This window comes from Typopeltis vanoorti, chromosome 18, assembly GCF_054136105.1.
Source record: "Typopeltis vanoorti isolate ZY-2024b chromosome 18, IOZ_Tvanoo_1.0, whole genome shotgun sequence".
Classification (NCBI taxonomy): domain Eukaryota; kingdom Metazoa; phylum Arthropoda; class Arachnida; order Uropygi; family Thelyphonidae; genus Typopeltis; species Typopeltis vanoorti.
The window spans coordinates 76,362,198-76,384,326 of record NC_143566.1 but is presented as its reverse complement, the minus strand read 5'-3'; the positions used below and the strand labels follow the sequence as shown (position 1 = coordinate 76,384,326).

The 22,129-nt window shown below is 35.5% G+C and overlaps 1 protein-coding gene across 1 annotated transcript in view; it reads right to left on the bottom strand.

Annotated features, from left to right (window-relative positions):
* Positions 1 to 3,670: 3,670 nt before the first annotated feature.
* LOC150096823 (DNA-directed RNA polymerase III subunit RPC5-like) overlaps positions 3,671 to 22,129 on the bottom strand; it is a 42,044-nt gene continuing 23,585 nt past the window's right edge. The window contains exon 4 of the mRNA XM_090408668.1: positions 3,671 to 5,251. Within this exon, the coding sequence (XP_090264794.1) occupies positions 3,959 to 5,251 (1,293 nt within the window). The 3' untranslated portion in view covers positions 3,671 to 3,958. The remainder of the gene's footprint in view (positions 5,252 to 22,129) is intronic.

Sequence of the window (22,129 nt, the reverse complement as noted above, 5' to 3'; positions counted from 1 at the left end):
ACATATACTGATACATCAATACTCTTCTACAAAAGAAGATATTATCCTTGGCAGGTTTTCAAATGAATAAATAGCTAGTAGCTAAATTTTTCTAACAGACATGGGTGTATATACAGAAACACAGCATCATCAAAAGCATTCTTACTATACAAGCCAAAAAGGATGTTATATATTATTAAGTAAATAAATAAATCCTGTGATGGCTTTTATTCCCCAAAAAGAGTAATCAGAACTGTTAACCCTAACTTTTGGAAATTGGAAGGTAGCTAACCATTACCCTTATTTTTATCACCAAAAGTGTCAGTTCATGGCTACTGACAATTTACTTGGATTTAAGATTAAAACAAGAATATAAACAAATTCGAATTCTTGTTTTAATCCTATACCCATACCCAAGCAAGCAAACAAAGTTTGCATGGGAAATATCTTATGCATGACTAGGCCGCTTGTACACTGACCATTGACTTCACATCAACTACCTTAGGATTCCATAAAGCAAAATACTTCCCTTTCAGATATGTCACTTGATCCTTCACATAATGCATAATACACACATCCAAAAAGAAATGTGTTTTATAGTATACTAAGACAAATGATGCAAAGTCAACCTCTATATACAAGTGGCCTAGTCATGAAGATGCTTCACATGCAAAGTCTGTTTACTCACACTTGGGTGTAGAACTAAAACAAGAATACAATTTGTCTATTATAATTCATTCGATAACAAGCAAAAAAACTTTCTACAATTTCAAAATTAACATGTGATGAGAGTACAGCTTACATCTTCCACCATCTCCTGTTCCTAACCAGTATTATTTCCAATGCCAAAGATAAACTCAAGAACCAGTTTAAAAAAGAGTTCTAGTGAGCAACTAAAATCAAACCTCTTGTGGGATTTCTTCTGATAAGCCTTACATTAAGGCTAGAGTCTACATAGCAAACTAATATATTTTAATTAAGTAAGTGTGATATTAGAAAATTATCAATCTTGTTGCTCCTGTAAAGCAAGTATGGGCAACTTCTGCCTCTCCTCTTCTCCCACCCCTTCCTTCCCTATCCTTGCATCAATTATTTCAATCTTCTGACCTAGCCTAGTCCAGGGGAAGGTCAAATGTCAAGTGACTCACTGTATACACAGTGTCACATGTGGCAAACATTTACTATACTCTGCTTCATTTACAAAAACAGAAGAAAATAATGAAATTAACCTTTTTCACTGCTGAGAAAATAGAATCCAGCCAAATTCTAACTTATTTGCAAAATTTTCTTTAATAATTTACATTACAAGAAAATGCAAAACTTTAGGCTATTTGTTTTCAAATTAAGGCTATCCAAAAACTGATACAAATTATTCTACTGAAAATCTTGCTCGGCAGTTTTATACAATACCGAACATTCTGCATCACCTCCATTAACTTTTCAAAATATAGATATTTATTGAACAGGGGACACACACACATCTGCTGTCCCCCCCTCCCCCTTCAAATGAGGTGTTTAAAGACACACACACAGCAACACCTAGTGGAATTTTTCTTTTTGGTACAGGTCTTCCCTTGGCAAAAAACAAGAATTCTCATGGTTCTTACCAGAACTGGGATATGTCTTCCTTTAGTCTAAAGGGCTGGTCACCAGGTGAGGCAAATCCCATTTTAATGGTTGTCCTTGGTGTATGAGTATGGAAATTCTGAAGGATTTCTCTTAATAGTCAGTTGAAAATCTGTAAGTATTATGCACACAAGCTGAGAAAAAGAAGAAAAAAAAATTTTTTTTTTTGTACACTTCATAGGCCTTCCATAAACATTCAACAAAGCTATTTGATAGAAATATTCTGGTTTTGTGAGCAGATGTTTATTAGAGAACTGTTTTTAAAAAACTAAACAAGTATTAAAAATAACCCGACAAGTTTCGTTAGTCGTAAGACTAACATCTTCAGGGGTAAAGAGAACTAACAGTTTAAAGCACAAACTATAAGAAATTACGAAAAACAAGTTCATTTGTTGGTATTATGAACATCAAAAAAGTTCGTTAAAAAATCGAATAACAGATCTATACAACCGTTAATGCGTGTTAGTTGGAGACAATGCTATTTGTTGTCGCATTCTGTGGTTCATGCTCACTCTGTCCGAGGCCTGAAGTGGGTAAATTTTTAATAAACGATGACCAAACTTGATTTAAAATCAAACCTTGGTTTTTGTTGCATTGCGTAGGAATTTTAATCATATTTGCTACCTCTTTGAATTTTCTTGTGAAACAATTCTTATCAATATAGGACATGTTTGTTCTATCCTAGAGTACACATCATGACCAGTAGAAGCTGTGTGATATGCTAAGCCAGATTTATGTTTTCTCTTCTTTTGTATGTTGTATTTATTTGTTGTATTTGTAGAGTAATTTGGCTAATTTATCTGTTACATTCTTGATATAAGGAAGGGTGACTGCATTCTTGAAGTCTTGTTTATTTAAGTTTTTTGTAGGTGCTGTATTGAGAATTTTCTTAGTTATCTTAGTTGTGTAACCATTCAGTTGTAGGATCTGTGTTAAATATTGTATTTCTTCTTTTTGCTTTTCTTCTCTACTGGGGATGTCGTATGCTTTATCCCTTAAGGCCTATTTTTTGCTTGTGGTGATGGTATTCAATGATTTCATACAATTTTCATGACTTGTAGTCATCATGCATGCTTCCCATTAGTTTTACTATTTCTAGGGACACAGGAACCATGTGACATACTGACCTAGACATTTCTTCTGCATATGCACCAGTATAAATAATTTCCTCCAAATAACAGATGCAGACAGAGAAGTGCTTGAACTGAACAGTATTGTATACATAATAGATGTCACCACATGCTCAAGAAATCAAACATGTTTAAAAGTTGTTTTGCAAAATTTATTTCATTCTTTTTATATATATATTACACACACACACACACACACACACACACACACACACACATATATATATATATATATATATATATATGCAAAAATATGCTCAAGAATACCTGAACTCAGCAAGGATGCCATTTTTGAATTGCTTGAGATAACTCAAGCTTAGCAGTGAAAAGGTTTAAAAACTCTGGGAAAGAAAATCAGTATGAAGATGCAGTGAAACATTCACATTTTGGATGCTTTTCATTATCAACAAATTAATTTAACACATTAAGTTGATGAATTGTTTCCATATCTCAAAAATCTACATATTGAAACAATCTTTTTTTTTAAAGCATATTAGGAGAAAATACAAGAAAAACTATATATTGCCTGACAGTTCACTGGACATAATGCAAAATTATCTCAAAAATTTTTTTGGCTACAATTTCTAGAATGGTCCATGAGCTGTAAAATCCAGGATTCCAGATAACAGGAATCCTGGATTTTGTAGATGATTTCTTTCTCTATACCAATCTCAAGGCAAGTCACAAAAACATTCCTAACTCATTGTTTTAGAATGAAAAACTATTTTAAGGCTGACTATCAGAGATCCTCATTATCATGCATGGAGGTTAATAGATACTTCAACAAGTTTTCTCTCAAAGCAGTATGGAACTCAGATGGTTCCTTACTCAGCATGCAAATTACTGGAAAATGGAATCCTCTTTAAACACATGAAAGTAATAACAATTACTATTAAATTAAAGTAAAAATTATCTGAACTGGATATTACTGAAACTTGTACTTCATATTTCCAGAAATTTTATTTACAAGGGAATTACAACACTGGAGTTCATTTAGCTCCAGTATTAAAAATTAAGCTTCATGATTTAAATCAGTTATGTTTCATAGCCAGATCTAGTTTATTTACAATATTTGTTAATTAGGAAATGAATATTTCCTTAATAAATACTTCTTTATTATACCATTATCTTTCAAGTCCATAGGAACTATTGTTTTGAATATCAGCACATCACCATTTAAATCCAATAAAACTTTTAGATTATTTATTTTTTCCTATTGTTTATCATTGCATTACTGAACATCTGTAACTTCTAGAAAGCTGTTGATAGCGAATTTCCCATAGTTTATTTTGCCTCTGTGCAACATCAGGATATTTTATAACAAAGTCTTGATCATAGGGATAAATAAATTCCCATCCTTTTGATGGATAGTGTTTTGACAACTTTTTTAAAATATTGTTCAAATCTTCATTTGGAACTTTTACTATGGGAACAATATCTTTCCTAATAAGAATTCTATCACGAGTAAAATGCCACAGAACATAGTCTCTGGCTTGTGAGATCACTTCTGCTTGAACTCCAGTGAATGGACTATAGCTACCTTTAGGATAAAGATATTCACTTTTCACAACCCAACAGCCTTGTACCATTATTGCTACTTGTTGAAGAGATCTCAAGGCACTTTCAGAATTACAGTCTTTAGGCAACAACATCATAAGCCTTTTAAACTGCAGCACTTGGGCACTAATAATCAATTTTTGAATTTGATCTGCAACTGATAAATTCCTAATATTATATATGCTTAACAACTCATTTGGATTGTCAACTCTTTTGCTGGAGTGAAGGCAACTAGGTGCAAGTACTGACAGATAATTTCTAGAAGTTGCAGGGAAATCAACTTTTTGGTCCATCTGATCACAAACTAATGCATCTTTTTGTAAAACTGATTCTTCACTTGATACATGATGACAACTGACATTTATCCATGGTTCTTTGATTGCTTGCTGCTGAATATGTGCAAAGGAACGTTGCTTATTTGGGCCTACAAATTTTACCATTACTTTCTTAGCTTCACTCTCATCTTCTGAAAGTCCATCTTCAGCATCATGCAGATTTTCCATCATTGCTTTGCTGTCTGAACGATCTAAATAAGCAAAACTTGGATACAACTGAATTATAGAATGCAATGGTGTAAGGTGCAACGAATCAGATTTTAGTAATCCTACAGCATACCTTGACATGTCAGCATTTGTAGAGGAAGAGAGCAAAACTTGTTTGTCCATTACATCACTTGAAAAGTAATTTTTACTATTCTCAGTCATATTTTTCCCATCAACATTAATTCCAAATTGTTCCCCTTTGCTACGATCATAGTTTGGATTATGAACATCAATAGGTAGCTCAAGTTCTACCTTTTTTTGTTTTGGTTTCACTCTGGCACCTAGATATTCTATATCATCATAAGTCAAAGAAGAAGGTCGAACAGGATACTGGAAAAGATACAGACATTCTGCTAGTGTCTTGGATAGGTAAACATCAATCTCTGCAACCACACTGTCACCTTCTGGGAGAAAATTCTAAAAAATTTCTTAAGATTAGGAAACAGTCATGTAAAGTTCAAAAATTCAAATCACAAAACTTAAATTTACTACATTTTAACTTTCACTAAATGTAAAATAAAACACAATAAGTTATAAATGAAGTACTACCTCAGCCATCTATGTTTAAGATTAACAACTGAATTTTGGCATCTTAATTGAATGTACTCTCTTCACAATCCTTTCCTTTAGTGTTACACTGTGATCAGCATTCATTTCAGAAAAATTGTGGAGGCTACAACTGCATTAGAAATAATTACTTTAATTTCCCGACATTTCGACCTTCATATTAAGGTCATCATCTAGAGCAGTGGTCACCAAAGGGGTCGACAGAAAAATATAAGACATCATTGTATGGGTAATATTTAATTCGGTTAACTTGGATTACCTCCATCCTGAATGACAATACAATTAAGAGTGAATCGTGGGAACAGTGACATGAATAGGACCGTAAGATGGAGCAAGGTCATGAAAATAGTTACGGAGGCCAATCAAGTAGGCCAAAATGACGTATTTACCAATAAACGGATGTCAGTGGTTCCCACCTGGCCGGCGCGCAGGAGCGAGATTGCAGCACGTGTGCGGTTGTTTATTTACTTATACTTACACATATTTGATCCCAGTCTCATTTTTGCGCATCGACATACAAATGAGCGTTAATGTTCTAAAATTCATCAACATACATATTATAATTCAATCGTTATTCATTCACGAACTAAACTTCTCTATGTTGAAGAGTTGAGCGGGGCTGGTAGTAATACCAGTAGTTTATTAATACCAGGATATTAATATCACTAGTAATACCAGTGATATTACTAGTGATAGTAATAGTAATATAATAATATATACTATATTATACATACAATAAACACTGTAACTATAAAACAATCTAAAAACTGACATAAGCATCTATTTTTGCTTGTCCTATTATAATATAAAGGGGGTCGATAAAAAGTCAAGAAACTCTTGAAGGGGTCGACGGCAAAATTAGTTTGGCAACCCTTGATCTAGAGTATATATATATACACACACAAGCTATAATTACATTTCAAACAGTATGCCAAAGGAGACAATGGTTTGATCAACCGTTATTCTACTGGCCTGACCATTAGTGGGGGGGGGGGGGGGAACTACATCAAAGCTATAGTCTATTTATAACATAATCAGAGAACAAATTCATATATAGTTTCAGATAATTAAGATTGAGGTGGTTGATGAGAATTTCACAGGCCTCCTTAAATTTAATTCATACACTTTGGTGTGATGTAACGATAGGTGCCTTTCCAGTCAATTCTATGTAGAGTATTCATGATCAGAAAGGCCAGGTTTACCACAGACATATTATTCAATAATATGGAAGGTGAATATTCTACCCACATAACTTTTGCGTCTAAGAGTTAATTATAAATATTATTATTATTATTATTATTGTTCCGGGAAACTCCAAGGAGTCGACAGACTCATCGAGGGAGGCCCTAACATCATGTCTGGAACAACTATTCAGCATTCACACAGTATCTATCATATCTTGCCTTGAACTCATTCACGGTCGTAGCACCCACAACAGACTCTGGAAGCTTATTCCACTCATTCACCACTCTCCAAGTAAAAAACCTAGCTCTAACACCCTTGTCAACCACGCTCTTGCCCAGCTTCCATGCATGGCCCCTCCTCCCACCACCAGTCATATTTTCAAAAATATCTTCTGGATCAATCTTATAAAAACCCTTCAGTAATTTGAATGTCTCAATCATATCACCCCTCCTTCGCCTATCGTCCAATTTCTGCAACCCACAAATCCTCAACCTATTCTCATAAGGTTCATTCCACAGACCTGCTATCATCTTGGTCACTCGTCTCTGGACCCTCTCCACTTCCTCCCCATCACGAAGAAACCCTGGTGCCCATAACTGGGCACAGAAGTCCAGATGGGGTCTTATCAAGGCTCGATACAGAGGAACAACAACTTGTTTGTCTCTGCATGTTACAGTATTTTTCATAAGCCAAGTGATTTGGTGAGCTGTTTTAGTCACTTTTGCAATGTGCCCCCTAAACTTCAACTCCCTATCCACCAGCACTCCCAAATCCCTGGCCTCATCAATCTCCTGGAGTACGGTTCCACCATACTCCAGGAGATTGATGCTGTTCTTTTCACCCCAAAGTGCATAACCTTACACTTTGCCACATTAAACTGACATCCATTTTTCCTAGCCCAGTCCTCCAAACTATCCAAATCATCCTGTAAAATTTTGACATCCTGTGCACTCACAATTGCTCTACCCAACTTTGCATCATCAGCAAACAAGTGAACACTTCCTCTCAAATCCTTTCCAATATCATTGATGAACAAATTGAAAAGCAGTGGTCCAAGAACAGAGCCCTGCGGCACTCCACTAGTCACAAGCCGTCTTTTTGACTCCACTCCTGAATAAACCACTCTCTGGTATCTCTCCTTCAACCACCCTCCTATCCATCTTACCAACCCTATATCTATCCCCATCTGCTCCAGTTTACTGATTAGGGTTCCATGTAGTATCCTGTCAAAGGCCTTGGCATGGTCCAGTAGTATCACTGTAAACCCATTACCCCTATCCAGTTCAGCCGTCACTGTGTTATAAAACGTGAGCAAGTTACTGAAGCATGATCTACCCTTCACAAAACCATGTTGTCTCCCATACAATATCCCATTTTCATCTACCCAATCCTGTATTCTTTTCTTGACTAATTTCTCTAAGACCTTGACAATGATTCCTGATATGCTAATCGGTCGGTAATTTACAACAGCAGTCTTGGAACCACCTTTATGCAGTGGAACTATTTTCCCCTCCTTCCACCCGCTCGGGACTAACCCAGACCCGAGACTCAAATTAAACAAAATGGTCAGGGGTACTGACAATTCTTTAGCTGCTTCTCGTACTACACGAGCTGGTATACCATCCAATCCCACAGATGTATTGACATTGAGGTTATGCAATAGACTACTCACCTCCACTTCATTCACCACAATTCCAGTATAATCTACTGGTTTATTCGTTTCTGCAATGTCACCACCTGGATGATATATTCTTGCAAAGTGCTCACTCAGTAACTCAGCTATCTCAACTGATTCAGTTACCTCCCTACCATCGGCATTCTTTAAAATCATTCTGCCATGTACATTTTTCCTTTTACTTGCTACATATCTAAAAAACTGTTTAGGATTCTCTTTAGCCTGCATGGCCAATGTTCTTTCGTAATCCTTTTTTGCTTTTCTTACCACACTCGTCACCCTTCTGGCCTGCGCTTTATACCGTTCATGTGCCTGCCGTTCACCTTTCTCCTTAAATTCCCTCCATAGTTGTTTCTTTTTTTGCAGCTCAAGCTTAATGGTGTTATTCATCCATTTAACCCCTACTTGATTTATTATTCGAACTCTAGGTATACAGTCAGCCATTGCTTCATGCAAGCACTTCTTAACTACCTCCCATGCACTATCAACTTCTAGTCCTTGCAGTTGTACGTGCCATGGCACTGAGCCAATCAAACTCCTAAGCTTGTCATACTTGCCAGCCCGATAATTCCACATGTACCCTGTCTTAATTGAAAATTCTACACCTTTAGCCACCTCCCAAGTCAAGACCCTATGATCACTCTCACCGATTGGTGGCAATGTGGTCATATTTGTTACAGCCAAATCCTCAGATGTAATTACTAGGTCAAGCACTCTCTGACCCTAGTATTTTCCATTACATGCTGTCGCAGATAGTTATCCCTTAATAACCGCATAAAATCCAATTCCTTCCTCCCGTGTGTCCTCTCCTCACTCCAATCAATGCGACCATAGTTGAAATCTCCCATAATAATCACCCTCCTTCCACTCATTTCTTCTACTTGCTTGTGCATACTGTCACCACCATCTTTTCCATCACCTGGTCTATAGCAGCACCCAATTATATATTTAGTTCTGCTAGCCACAATCTCACACCAAATGGCCTCAAATGTGCTCTTTTCTCTATCCTGCAATTCAACTTCTATTCTCCTTGGCTGTAGCTCATCAGCTATCATCAACAATACTCCTCCCCCCATTCTATTCTCTCTGTCATTCCTGAACACACTATACCCATCACATTCAATCCCACTAGTTATATCATCTACAGTCAACCATGTTTCACTAATACCTATAACCTGTGGTCTGGAAGTGCCAACCATGGCCAAAAACTCTTCCTTCTTGTTCCTAATACTCCTAGTATTAGTGTACATGAATTTAAGACCCCCATTAGCCCCAACCCTACCTTGATGCCTTATATTAACTATCCCACTCAGATTTGTTGTCCTTATTTGCTCTGGCATATTATATTCATTCTTACATTCAACTGCCTCCATAAGGACTGTATCTCTACTCCCCCCCTAACAAATCTAGTTTCCCTGAATTTGCACATCCACTATATTCAGCAACACTTTCTCAAGTCTTCTTACACCGTAACCATTCAAATGCAAGCCATCCATCTTATATAGATCCTTTCGCCCATCAAACTCACTCCACACATCCATAAATTCCACACCACTCGTCATAGATAACCCACGCATAAAGTCATTCGCAATTATAGCCCTCCTTTTAAACATTTCACTGTCATACCATGGCAAAAGACTCATCATTCTAACTCTCTCACTCTTTTCTTTTGCTACCTCAAACAATTCATTCAGGTCTTCTATCATTTCCATTTTATCTCCTTTCAAATCATTCGTACCTGCCACAACAATCATTTCTTTCACCCTTTCCTTTTGCTCTCTAATAGACGCAGTTACGTCCTTTATGGTCGCACCAGGTTGGTACGATTTTGTCAAATCCTCTACTAACACACCTCGTACTAACGAGTCTCCATACAGTACTCTATCCTTCATTTTGTTCATGTTCACATTCATACGTCTATTTTTCCTGTCATACCTTTTATTATTGGTTGGTTCATTCAGTCTACTTTTGTTCATGCACTCTAGCTGCTGTTTTGCTCTTTCTATCGCACTATTCAACAACGCGATCTCACTCAATGCATCTATCTCATCTTTTTTGTTCTCTGAGAAACCATTTATACTATCATTCACACAACAATCATTTCTTTCACCCTTTCCTTTTGCTCTCTAATAGACTCAGTTACATCAAATAGGACTAAGTAATCCAGGATCTCAACTCTAATATAACAACTCTCATGTTAAATTAGGACACCACTTCTGCTGTAATAAAAGTATCTATATGAATTTCTTCTCTGATGATGTATAAATAGAATATAGCTATGATGTAGTTTTTTTTCCACCCACTAGAGGTTGTCAGGTCAATAGAATAATAGCTGACCAAATCATTGTCTCTTTGGCATACTGTTTGAAATGTAATATAGATTCTCTCTCTCTGCGTATGTGTACACACACTCTAGATGACCTTAATATGAAGGTCAAAATGCCCAAGAAATTAAAGTAATTATTTCTAACACGGTTGTAGTCTCCATAATTTATCTGAAACTAGCACTCGCTTCACAGCTGGAAAGAATGAACCATACAATAAGTTAACCCCTCTTAAGATTTTTTTTCTCTTTTTTATTTCAAGTTAGTTAATATTCTGCATTAAAATAATTCAATACACTTCAGCGAATTTTCAAGCAAACATGGTCAAGCTGACTTTCATATCACCAATGTACTCATATTATCCTAATGAAACCATACAATCTCAAAATAAATACAACTGCAGTTAAAGTCCTGGATATTACTATAACTTATACTTCTGGAAGTCTGAACTTAATAAAGAATCTCAAATCAAGTTATGAATTTTGTATCATATGCTTTGTAAAAAAAACTGCACACTTTAACAAAAAATGACATTTTTAAGATTATTAAATATTAAAAATTTGGTAGACAATTTCAGAATGGTTATTTTAAATAAAATAGCAACAAAAAACAATCTAAATGTATATAAAGCAAAGATTGTAGCTTCATTTTCATATTGTGGGAGTTTTTTCCCTCTGGAGATTTTACTACTAATTACTAACAGAAAGTTGATCTCCAGTTTTCTCAATTTCCATAAGGCAACCACCTCTTCATCTACTCCCTAGGTATTTGCAATGCATAGTTTAAAAATACATCAATAAGTTCAATGTTTGACAGCTAATAATTTACAGCTGATATCAGGAAACACTGTTACGATCATCTCATCTTGCAAATTTAAAATAGAACTGAAAAAGAAATGTGAAACTAAATCTTTTAAAACAAGTTTAAAGATTTAGTATAGTTTACTAAATAAACACAACTTACCGTGGCAACCACAGATTTTTCTGGAATGCATAAATAAAAAAAACACTGTCGAACTTGCTTCAGTCATGGTTTTCCAAGGCATACATTTTTATTTTTATTATTTTATAAGGGAAGTAGATATTAAATCCAGCATTATTTCAAAGCCAAATGTAGAAACTATGAAAGTTTCGTAAGGTAAGTTGACCAGAGTCAGACTTACCTTATGAAACTTTCATAGTTCCTACATTCGGCTTGGAAATAATGCTGGATCTAACATCCACTTGCTTATATAATTTTGTATCATTGAAGTGAAGCCTTTTAGCCTCTTTATTTTAGTAATTTATTTTATTTTGCCCAGTTGACACAAGTGCAATTTCATACTACCTACTAGAGAAAAGTACACTGGTATATACCGTATTTGCTGGCATATAAGACGCACATTTTTCTTTGAAAATAGGTCTGAAAAACAGGGTGCGTCTTATATGCCGATACTCACTTTTTTATTACTTTCATTTCTGGAAATTTTCTCTGTTCTGAGTTACGTGATTTCTTTCTTGCTTGCTTGCGGTGCGGGAGAACATTCCAGTTACGTAGAATTCAGTGGATGCGAATGTTGTCGCGGTTGTTGTGAATGGTGATAAATTTCTACCATTAAATTTTCTTTAAATTTCTTGGCAAATTATGGCTGAAAAATGTCAGCAGTGCTACAATATTGCATACAAGCTACGTGTGATTGCGTATGCTAAAGAATATGGAAACAAGGCTGCAGAGAGGCATTTCGGGCCACCCCCAACTGAGAAAATGATAAGAACTTGGCGGAATCAGGAAGAGGATCTAAAATAAGCAACTCACAGTAAACATAACCTATGAAGTTTATATTAATAAATTAATAAATATTAATAATCTTAATATTTATTAAGATTTAATCTTAATAAATATGGTTGCATTAAGCTTCCGAAGATTTGGGAAACACTCATCACCAGAGGTCTCACCTTACATTCCAGGCCACCTACTACCGCCCTTAGAGAGCGCTCCACCTAGATAGGACTTTAGTGTCACCCACGTGGTAGGGCTTAGTATTGTAAGTTTTTGTGTGCATGTTACATTAATTGTTTTGTAATCCCCGTAGATGTCCTAGTGACTAGGACGAAATATAGGAAGTATTAAATTCTATTTTAATTCTTTGAGTGTTGTAAAAAATCCATTAAATCTCCAACATAATGTCCTCACAGCACTTAAGCCTCTACACAAGAACCTATGAAGTGGAACTGAAAAATGGCCACTTGAGGCAGAACTGAATACTTAGATTTTGGGCCACAGAAAAGTGGGACTTTCAGTGTCTACAAAAATGATTATTCATCAAGCGAAAGCGATAGCTACTAACAGAGGGATCGGCAACTTTACTGGATCAGCATCATGGTGTTCAAGATTCATGAAGGGAAACCAGCTACGTATGCAGACTAAAAAAAAAATATCACAAAAGATGCCAGCTGAATATGAAGAAAAAAATTAATGAATTTCATCGATTCGTCATTAATGCAAGGAAACGAGAAAATTTCGAACTTGTGCAAATAGGAAACATGGACGAGGCTCTGCTGACTTTTGATGTGCCCTCAAACAAAACTGTAGAATCCAAGGGCACAAAAGGTGTTACTGTTAAAATTTCGGGGCACAAAAAATTCACTACACGGTTGTTTTATCCTGCCCTGCTGATGGGACAAAATTGCTGCCACTATTGATTTTTAAAAGGAAGACGCTACCCAAAGAAAAACTGCTTAAAGGAGTGTTTGTACATGTTCACGCAAAAGGCTGGATGGATGGAGGAGGCATGAAGTTATGGATAGATAAAATTTGGTCTAAGCACCCTATTGAAGAGGCCTGCCCTTTCAGTCTCACAGAACAGAAGATGTTAAAAATAAACTCAAGGAATTGAAAACTCAGCTGTAATTCCAGGAGGTCTAACTAGTTAGCTTCAACCCTTAGATGTCTGTATTAATAAACCGTTTAAGAGATTTATGAAGAAGTGGAACAGCTAGATGCCGTCTTCAGATTTTGAGGTTATGCCATCAGGAAGAAGCCTAGCATTTCGCAAGTTTGTGAGTGGGTCAAAACTTCATGGGATGCTGTGAAAACTGAGACAGTGGTTAAATCATCACTGGATGGTACAGAGGACAATTTGTTGTATGACTCAAATTCTAATTTTTAGAAGAGGTTTCAAGTATTTCAAGTAATAAGACCTACTTATTACTTTATAATTGAAATACTGTAAATTCATTATAATATTCAGTGATAAAGTTTTTTTCCTAAAAAATTTGTTCAAAAAAGGGGGTGCGTCTTATATGGCGGCAAATACGGTACTCAACAGTAAAGTACTAAATCCAAAAGATGTCACCAAAAAACAAAAGTGGGGCAAATAAAGCATTCTATGCTCATGTGGTGAGAGTTGTACTCGGAGCACAAAGAGATATGTATCACAGTCAACCGTGAAAGACATCAGTAAGGACTGGAGTTTTTGTCTAGGGAAATTTTTGAATCTTTTTCTCAAGTCCTGAGAAAAACAGTTTGAGACTCTAGACCAGTGGTCGCCAAAGTGGTCGATATAACATTGTTAGGGGTCGATAGAAAAATATAAGACATCATTGTACGGGTAATATTTAATTCACTTAGCTTGAATTATCTCCATCCTAAATGACAACGCAATTAAGAGTGAATCGTGGGAACAGTGACATGAATAGGACCTGTAAGATGGAGCAAGGTCATGAAAATAGTTACGGAGGCCAATCAAGTAGGCCAAAATGACATATTTACCAACAAGCGTCTTTTTTGTTTATCCTATTATAATTACGTAATAGTATAATAGAGGGGGGTCGATAAAAAGTCAAGAAACTCTTGAAGGGGTTGACGAAGAAGTTTGGCGACCCCTGCTCTAGACTTTCATAAAATTTCAAACCTGAAACAAAGTGTGGAATTTATAATAATTTTTAATTTTAGTATTAGTATCTAAATTATAAACGATTATTAAAATTTTATTACGAATTGATAAAACTATTTAACAATCAAGTGCAACAAAACAGCTGACATTTTTAGCAGCTCCACATAGTTTACTCACAGAAATATCCCTCTTATCAGGTGGTTCATAGTGAAATAAGTGGACCAGTATTAGAAAAAACAAACAATATTTGTTTATTCAGATGACACAAAAATTTTAAATTTAGGATTAGTTTATGTTACTAACTGATATTCAGAAAATGTTATTAATTGATATTCAAAATATTGCGGACTTACGAATGCAAGAATTTGGAATAATTTTGGAAAAAAAAAGCTGATGACTATAAGCAAGGGTGATGCAGAAATTTGGACAAGCTCAGTTAAAAATTTACACTGAATTATTCGCCATTTATTTAGCAGTTGTTGATGCATTTTTATAAAACTATAATAAATAACAAATATATATTTGAAAAAAATTAACAAGCAAAATTCTATAGACCCAGGAATTGAAGGGAAAAATGTCTGAAGATTGCAGAAACAAAAATAGCTGAGATTCAAACCCTAGTAAGCACTAATGAAAGTAAGATTTCCACCCTTTACCACTTTTATAAAGTGGGAAAGGGAGGAAATCTTACTGCTTCTTAAGCTGCTGAAGTGATCTGCAGATAGATGTGGAAAAGATTCAGATGTGCTGCAGAAATTATTTGAGAAGAGAATAAAATATTCTAAGGTCAGATGTCACATAACTCAGTAAATAGTACCCCTTGTTTTTAAGGGTACTATTTATTAGCTGCGATTCAAACTTAACATTTATTGTTCCATAACTAACATTTTGCATTTTGTTGACTTGTTTTTCTGCCATTACCGATTATTTTTCGTGTACCCTTGAACGGCCCAGCGCGTACCCCCAGGAGGTATGCGTACCACCAGTTGGGAACCAATGCTCTAGACCAGCGTTTCTCAACCTTTCTAGGGCCAAGGACCAGTAAAATGCTGAAAACAATTCTATGGACCACTAAGTTACAGAGGCGTAGCTGGGGGGGGGGGGGGATGATCCATCCCGGGCGGCAATTTTTTGGTGTTTAATAAATCTTGCCTTACTGTCTATAAAACAGCAACTGAGTGATGAAATAGACTTCGACAATGTCATTGAATGATTTTGCGAACAGAAAAGCAAGAAAAATAACATTTTAGAATGTTGGAATTAAAGTTTTACTTCAAAAATAAACAGTGTTTTTAATTTATTTCCCTATACGTCATTTTGACTTTTCGTAATTTTTTTAAAAATTCTATCTGAAAAACTGTGCCATTTATAACATAATAAATCTAAAAGCATGTTTTGAATACATATGGAAACATAATTAAACTGGAAGTAAACGATTAAAAGTGTATCATTGAACAAAGTTTTAATTTTGATGATGTGAACAATTGAGTGAGAAGTATGTTTTTTGCATGGAGAGTGTGTGTAGGTGGTTGGAATGGACTGCTTGGAAGTGAGGTGAGTATGGATGCAGTGAATGCATTCAAGTCACAGTATGATGAGCTTTGGGTGTGAGGGAAGAATTACCATGATGAGTCATTGAATTATAATTCATTTTTCATGAAAAATGAAAGGTAACAAAAGTATTTTTAATACACATTCTTTATTAGAACACCTATCATTATAACAGCAACAAAAATCATTTAGTTAATTTAGAAAAAAATCCACTGCATACCAGTCATGAAATTTGCTTAGTGCGACATGTTTTTCAGTCCCAATTAATCATGGTAAGCAGAAATCCACTGTATGTTTTTCATAACGAACCAAAAACTTGCCTCCTATCCAAATGGCGGTTAAGCCTTCTCAGTCCCTATGGGCGAAACTTCTGTCCTTCCATCTCTTACTCATCCCAATAGTACCATCATAACATGACCCAAAAATAAAGCCAATTGGTCATTCTTCAAATCCTGCGAGCTGATGAACAAACTGAATAATTTGGACAAGTCTTATGATCCTGATGTTTCCTCTGCCTATGTTAAAAACCTGTATATTAAATTAACACCTATCCAATATTTTCAATTTTTCCTGCTTGTTCAGTACCTACTAATAATACAAAAGCAAGCCTGTATTCAGCCTATTTTAAAAAAGTGATAAAAATCTGCCAACAAACTAGCATCTAACTGATCTTACTTCAGTTGTCTCAAGTCATGGATGTCAAACAGCCACATTCATCACTAAAGACCTACCAGCTAATTAGTGACCAGCAACATAAATTCTACTACTCATTCCACTTACAATTTCCCAGCATGGAACAGTATGAAGAAATTCACGTGGCCCAGAAGCCTATTCAAACTATCATCTTATGGTCTGCCTTTCACTCTTTACAACTAAGTTGACAGTTTCCTCTTTGGACATTCACTATACATCATAGTAGACAGCTTCCTCATTAATATGGAATAGCCCAAGTCTCTGTATGTGCACTAACTCTTCCTCATATAAATGAGGTTCTCTTGCTGACCTCAAATCCCATACAAAACTTTGTTCTTGACATTACACTCCAAATTTCATTCTAATTTTTTTTAAAAAAATTGTTCAATACATAAATCACCTAATTTATAAAAAATAAAATGTGGGGCATCCAAATAAAAGTCAGATACTCCATATACTCCTCTGGTACCTGAGTGAAAACTAAGGTTTTACTTCAGTCATGGATGCCAATTATATCGATCGAGTAAATTAAAAAAAAAAAAAAAAATTATAATGCTTATTTTATAGGAAATTGCATGTTTTTAAAAATATATTCATTTATTTATACCCTGTTCTTTTCAACTAACAAAAAACAGCAACAAATTAGTGATTTTCTTTCAGTTTTTAAAGGAAGACGTTACTGTTATGCCATCACCGCATAAGGGCTGTGTTGGTATACAGGAGAGGGGTTCTTTCACTCCTGTAATATCACTGTCAAACATGCCTTTGTCTAAAGGTAAATAATTTCTTATAACCTAGCTAAAATATTATTTGCAATTTTCTTCAGTGTTTCTGCAACATCAACAACAATAAGTGCTAACATCGGTCACATATACTCTAAATAATTTGCATCATTTACATTCGTTCTTGGCTGCATTCAGATTATCAATTTCACAATGCAATATATATTAAAATAAAACATTATCAATAATTAAAAGCAATATGTATTTTTTTGAATAAATGTTCAAGAAACACAATGAAATTTGCTCAGTCTATTTGACTTACTACTGATACTTCCACAGACAATCTGAATATATGTTTTTTTTTTACTTGCATTCTATGAATCTGCCACTCCTCAAACTTAACTAAATTACTGTTGGAGAAGAGGCTACTTAGTTTGATTTCATTGAGTTCAATGAAGAAAAAAAATTTCACCCATTTTCCTAATTCTTGCCTACCTGCCAAAATGACTATAGCCTGTGTCTCTACCGACAGTATAGCAGTTTTTTATTTTTTTCCAGTGGTGTTGTATCCATAAAAATTGGACACGACACCAATGGGCTAATGTACTCTTTTACAGATGAGTCATTTTAGTCTTTCCTGATTCTAGACAACACTTGATCTGGCAAGAACATGGTACTGCTTACCATTACGAGAATGTTCTTGAAAGGGATAGATACGGTGGTGTTGGGGTCATGGTGTGGCAAGGCATTATGCTTAATGGACACACCAAGATACAAGTGCTGAAAAAAGAGACTATGACTGGTGGAGGATATTGCAACAAGGTTCTTCAACATCATGTTCAACTGTTCCATGGTGCTGTAGGTAAAGAATTCATTTTTATGAATCACAAAATGCCATACCACATTGTACATGAGCAGAGAGGATAATTCTGGAGACAGAGGATATTAATCAAATTGAGTGGCCAGCACACTCCCCAGATCTCAACCCCATAGAACACATTTGGGATGCAACAGGGAGATGCATTGCTGTTCGAAATTCCCCTCTAAAAAACAAGACCTTATTCTTGCTCTGCAGGAGGAGCAGGCCAGTTTGCCTCAAGAACTCTTGAATCACTTGGTGCTAAGCATGGTATGACAATGTGAGAGTTGCATTGCAGTCAGAGGTGGACATATTCCATGCTAAAATGTCTTTCCATATACTTTTCTGTAAGCACCATACATTAATTCCATAACTACTTCCTTATAATAAAGTTCATTAATTCCTTAACTTAACACTCTTCATTAAAAGAGAAAATTTAAGTTTACACTCATTTAATTAAATGAAAATATTGTAGAATATCTGAATACAGCCTGCCTGGTTGGCTAAGTGGTTAGCGTATCTGCTCTCCAGCCAAAAGGCTGCAGGTTCGAATCCTGCTGTGGACATGGATGCTTGTGATCGTCTGTGAAAGTCCGAGTTGTGGTGGTGGACGGTACATGATGGTAGTTGTGGTTCATTGTAGCTAGTGGATTGAGTGGTGGAGACAGAGAACTGTAGAGCAGGTGCTCTCCCATGATGTGTCATGTAACAATAATAACAACTACATCCTTAATTTTTAACTTTTACCAAAAACACATTGCAAATTTATGTCCACATTTGGCTATAATCATGAAATGTTTTGTAAAAATGTAGTTTGTCCTTAGCTTTTGGACAACAGTCATACTGCACAAACAAACTGGTCGCATTAGAAGAGAAAAATTAAGTTTATACTCATTTAATTAAAAATATTGTAAAATATCTGTATCCAGATGTTCAAATTTTTGGTAAATTAATGTAACCTTTCTTCATAATTCCAGTATAATAACCACATATGAGAACTTATATTAAAAAAAAAAATCTAACATACAATGGTCAACCAGTCTCAGTGCCAATAGATACACTTCATTAGGAGTATTACTAGAGTGAATAGAGATATATAAACATATTACAGTTAAAAAAAAAAAAAAAAAAAAATACAACAAATAAAAATTAAAATAAACAATGAACTGTGATGTCAAAAAGAAAATAACAGATCTGATTTAGCTTTTTACACTACTACTACGATCAGGAATACCTTGGGGAAAAAAAAAGCAAATTATATTAATTGAATATAATTTTTGTCAGAAAATTTAAAACTTTTTGCACTCAAATACATGATCCTGCACTAAGTTTGGTTCCAGATCAACAATCAGTGATAAAATACTGAGATGGAAGCACAGGCAGTCAACTGCAAGTGCTGCCTGCAGTGAGTGACCTAACACGCTCCTCGAATGTGACTACAGGGTGCTACGAATGATAACATGTAAAAACTGCCATTCGTCAGCCAACACTTGAATGCAGTATTTTGAGATCGATTGGAACACAAATCTGCACAAAAACATTCAGAGCCAAGGCTCAAAACATGGGTTTCCATCATAGGACAGCAATAAGCAAGCCCCACATCACCCGAACCAACAAGCAGTGTACCATGGGATGCCTAAGCTTAGAAAGCTGTGTTATGGAGCAACAAATTACAAACCTTCCACTGAGCATATGGACAGATGTAGGTGTGGTGGATGCCTGGTGAATGTCTCTTACCAGTGCGTAATCCAATCTATGAAATTTGGAGGTGGCGGTATGATGTTATGGTTGTTTTTCCTGGTTTGGCCTTGGACCTCTGTTTATGGTACCACGAACACTGAACTCCAAGAGGTATCTGAACATTCTGAACAGTGCAATGCTTCCTACTTTGTGGCATTTCTATGGAAATGACCATTATCTCTTTCAGCAAGACAATGCACTGTATCATAATACCACTGCCATAACTGTACAATTTGTGGACATGAATGTCACCATCTTCAGTTCTTCTGATGTCAGGTTTATTCTCCCAGATGTTGAGTTGGAGCTTGTTCTAACATCTGACTTTTCACCATTCACCCTGGTATCCTGACAAAAACAGCAGGAACCTTGTTTAACCAGGCAACACCCCAGTCAGCATGAAATCTCATCATGTTGTACCCTGATCTGCATTTGTGGTTTCAGCCAATAGAGAGTACAATTTGGTTGGCTAAGTCCCAAATTGCCAGTCCATCCTCATTCATTTGTTCAGTACCCAGTAGATGGCATGCACCACATGAAGGTGAGGATTGGACATTAAGTCAGGAGCCCCAGTCAGTCTTCCACATTCCTGAAAGGCAATGTGGAGGTCTCCTCCCAGCTATTTAGCTCTGACCTTAAGAGCCACTAGATTTTAAGACCCGATTATTATACTGTATAAGAAAGATTGTTCCACTTTAGTAAGAAGGAATGGATAAAGAAAAATTTATTCTATGAGTTGGGGGGGGGGGTGAATTGTGAAAAGATAAATTTATTGCTGCATTTGGCAAAGTGGAGAAATAAATCAATGCAAATTCTTCTGATGACAGCATTAATGGAAATATTCATAGAAAATGCAAGCAGTAAAAACTGAATGTCATGGGCAAGGTGGAATATATTAGTGAAAGATAAATCATTAATGACAATCTATTTTAGGGTGCTTTGGGGACACCATCTGAAAGGTGAAAACATTTGGGATGGTATCTTGAGATTAACCAGAAAATTGCTAGCACGTTACTTTTTTAGGCTTCATTTTTGAATACAATGAATATAGAGAATCTATTTATAAATTATCCAGTGAACAATCAATGTTATTATTTCCAGAAGTACAGAATATGCAATAATTTGACATGCTCGAATGTTTTCATTCTTTAGACTAATTTCATTGAAATTAAAATCCAACTTTCTTTTTCTACTGCTAAAGTTTTAATGAGCATAATAAACACATTAAAAAAAGTAAGAATGCTATAAATAAAAAAGATAAGATGGTTCAGTAGCAGTTCTTGGTACTAGAGATTAAGGTGGTCCTGTAGGTTTCTTGAGGTAAGTAGTAGTAATATGCTGATATTACTGAGAAAGTCAGACTAAGGCTGTAAGAACTAGGATTATGTTAGCAATGGATGTTTTAGTGTGTACAGAGGAATTGAAATTGGAAGTGATTACCATTTAGTCCTGAGCAGGATAAAACCGAATTCTGTATTGAAAAGCAGAAAACATGTAAGAAAGTTTTAAAGCAAATAAAATTTGAGCAACTCTCAGATGTGAACTGTAGACTAAAATACACAAACATTATTCAAAAAAAATGAAAGAGTTTGAGAACAGGATCCAAACCTTGGAGATTCGGTTGGCAAGTCCTGAAGAAAACATTGATTAATTCAGCCAGAGAGGCATGTGGTGAGGTTGTCTGCAAGGATAGAAAAATCAGAACTCTATGGTGGATACAGAAAGTTAAAGAGGCAGTGAAGGAAAAGAAGAAAGCATATCAAACGTTGCTGGCAAATAAGTCAGCTCTGTATGCTCTTAGAGAATACAGACAAATGTAAGAAAGCTAAACACTGTGTAAAACTAGCTAAACAAAACTCATGGGAAAACTTTGGTAAGAACATAGAAATTAAATATCAGGAAGGTTGCAAAATATTCTGGAGGTTGTTGAAGATGCTCAGAAATGGAGAAAAGAGTGCTGTAAAAGGAATTGGAGATGATAAGTGACATGAAATTGGTGATAAAAATATCCTTGATGTATGGAGTAATTACTTCGAAAAATTGCTAAACAACACAATCAGTGACAGCACAGTAGTAAAAAAAAACACTCAACAAGCATGCAATAAGAA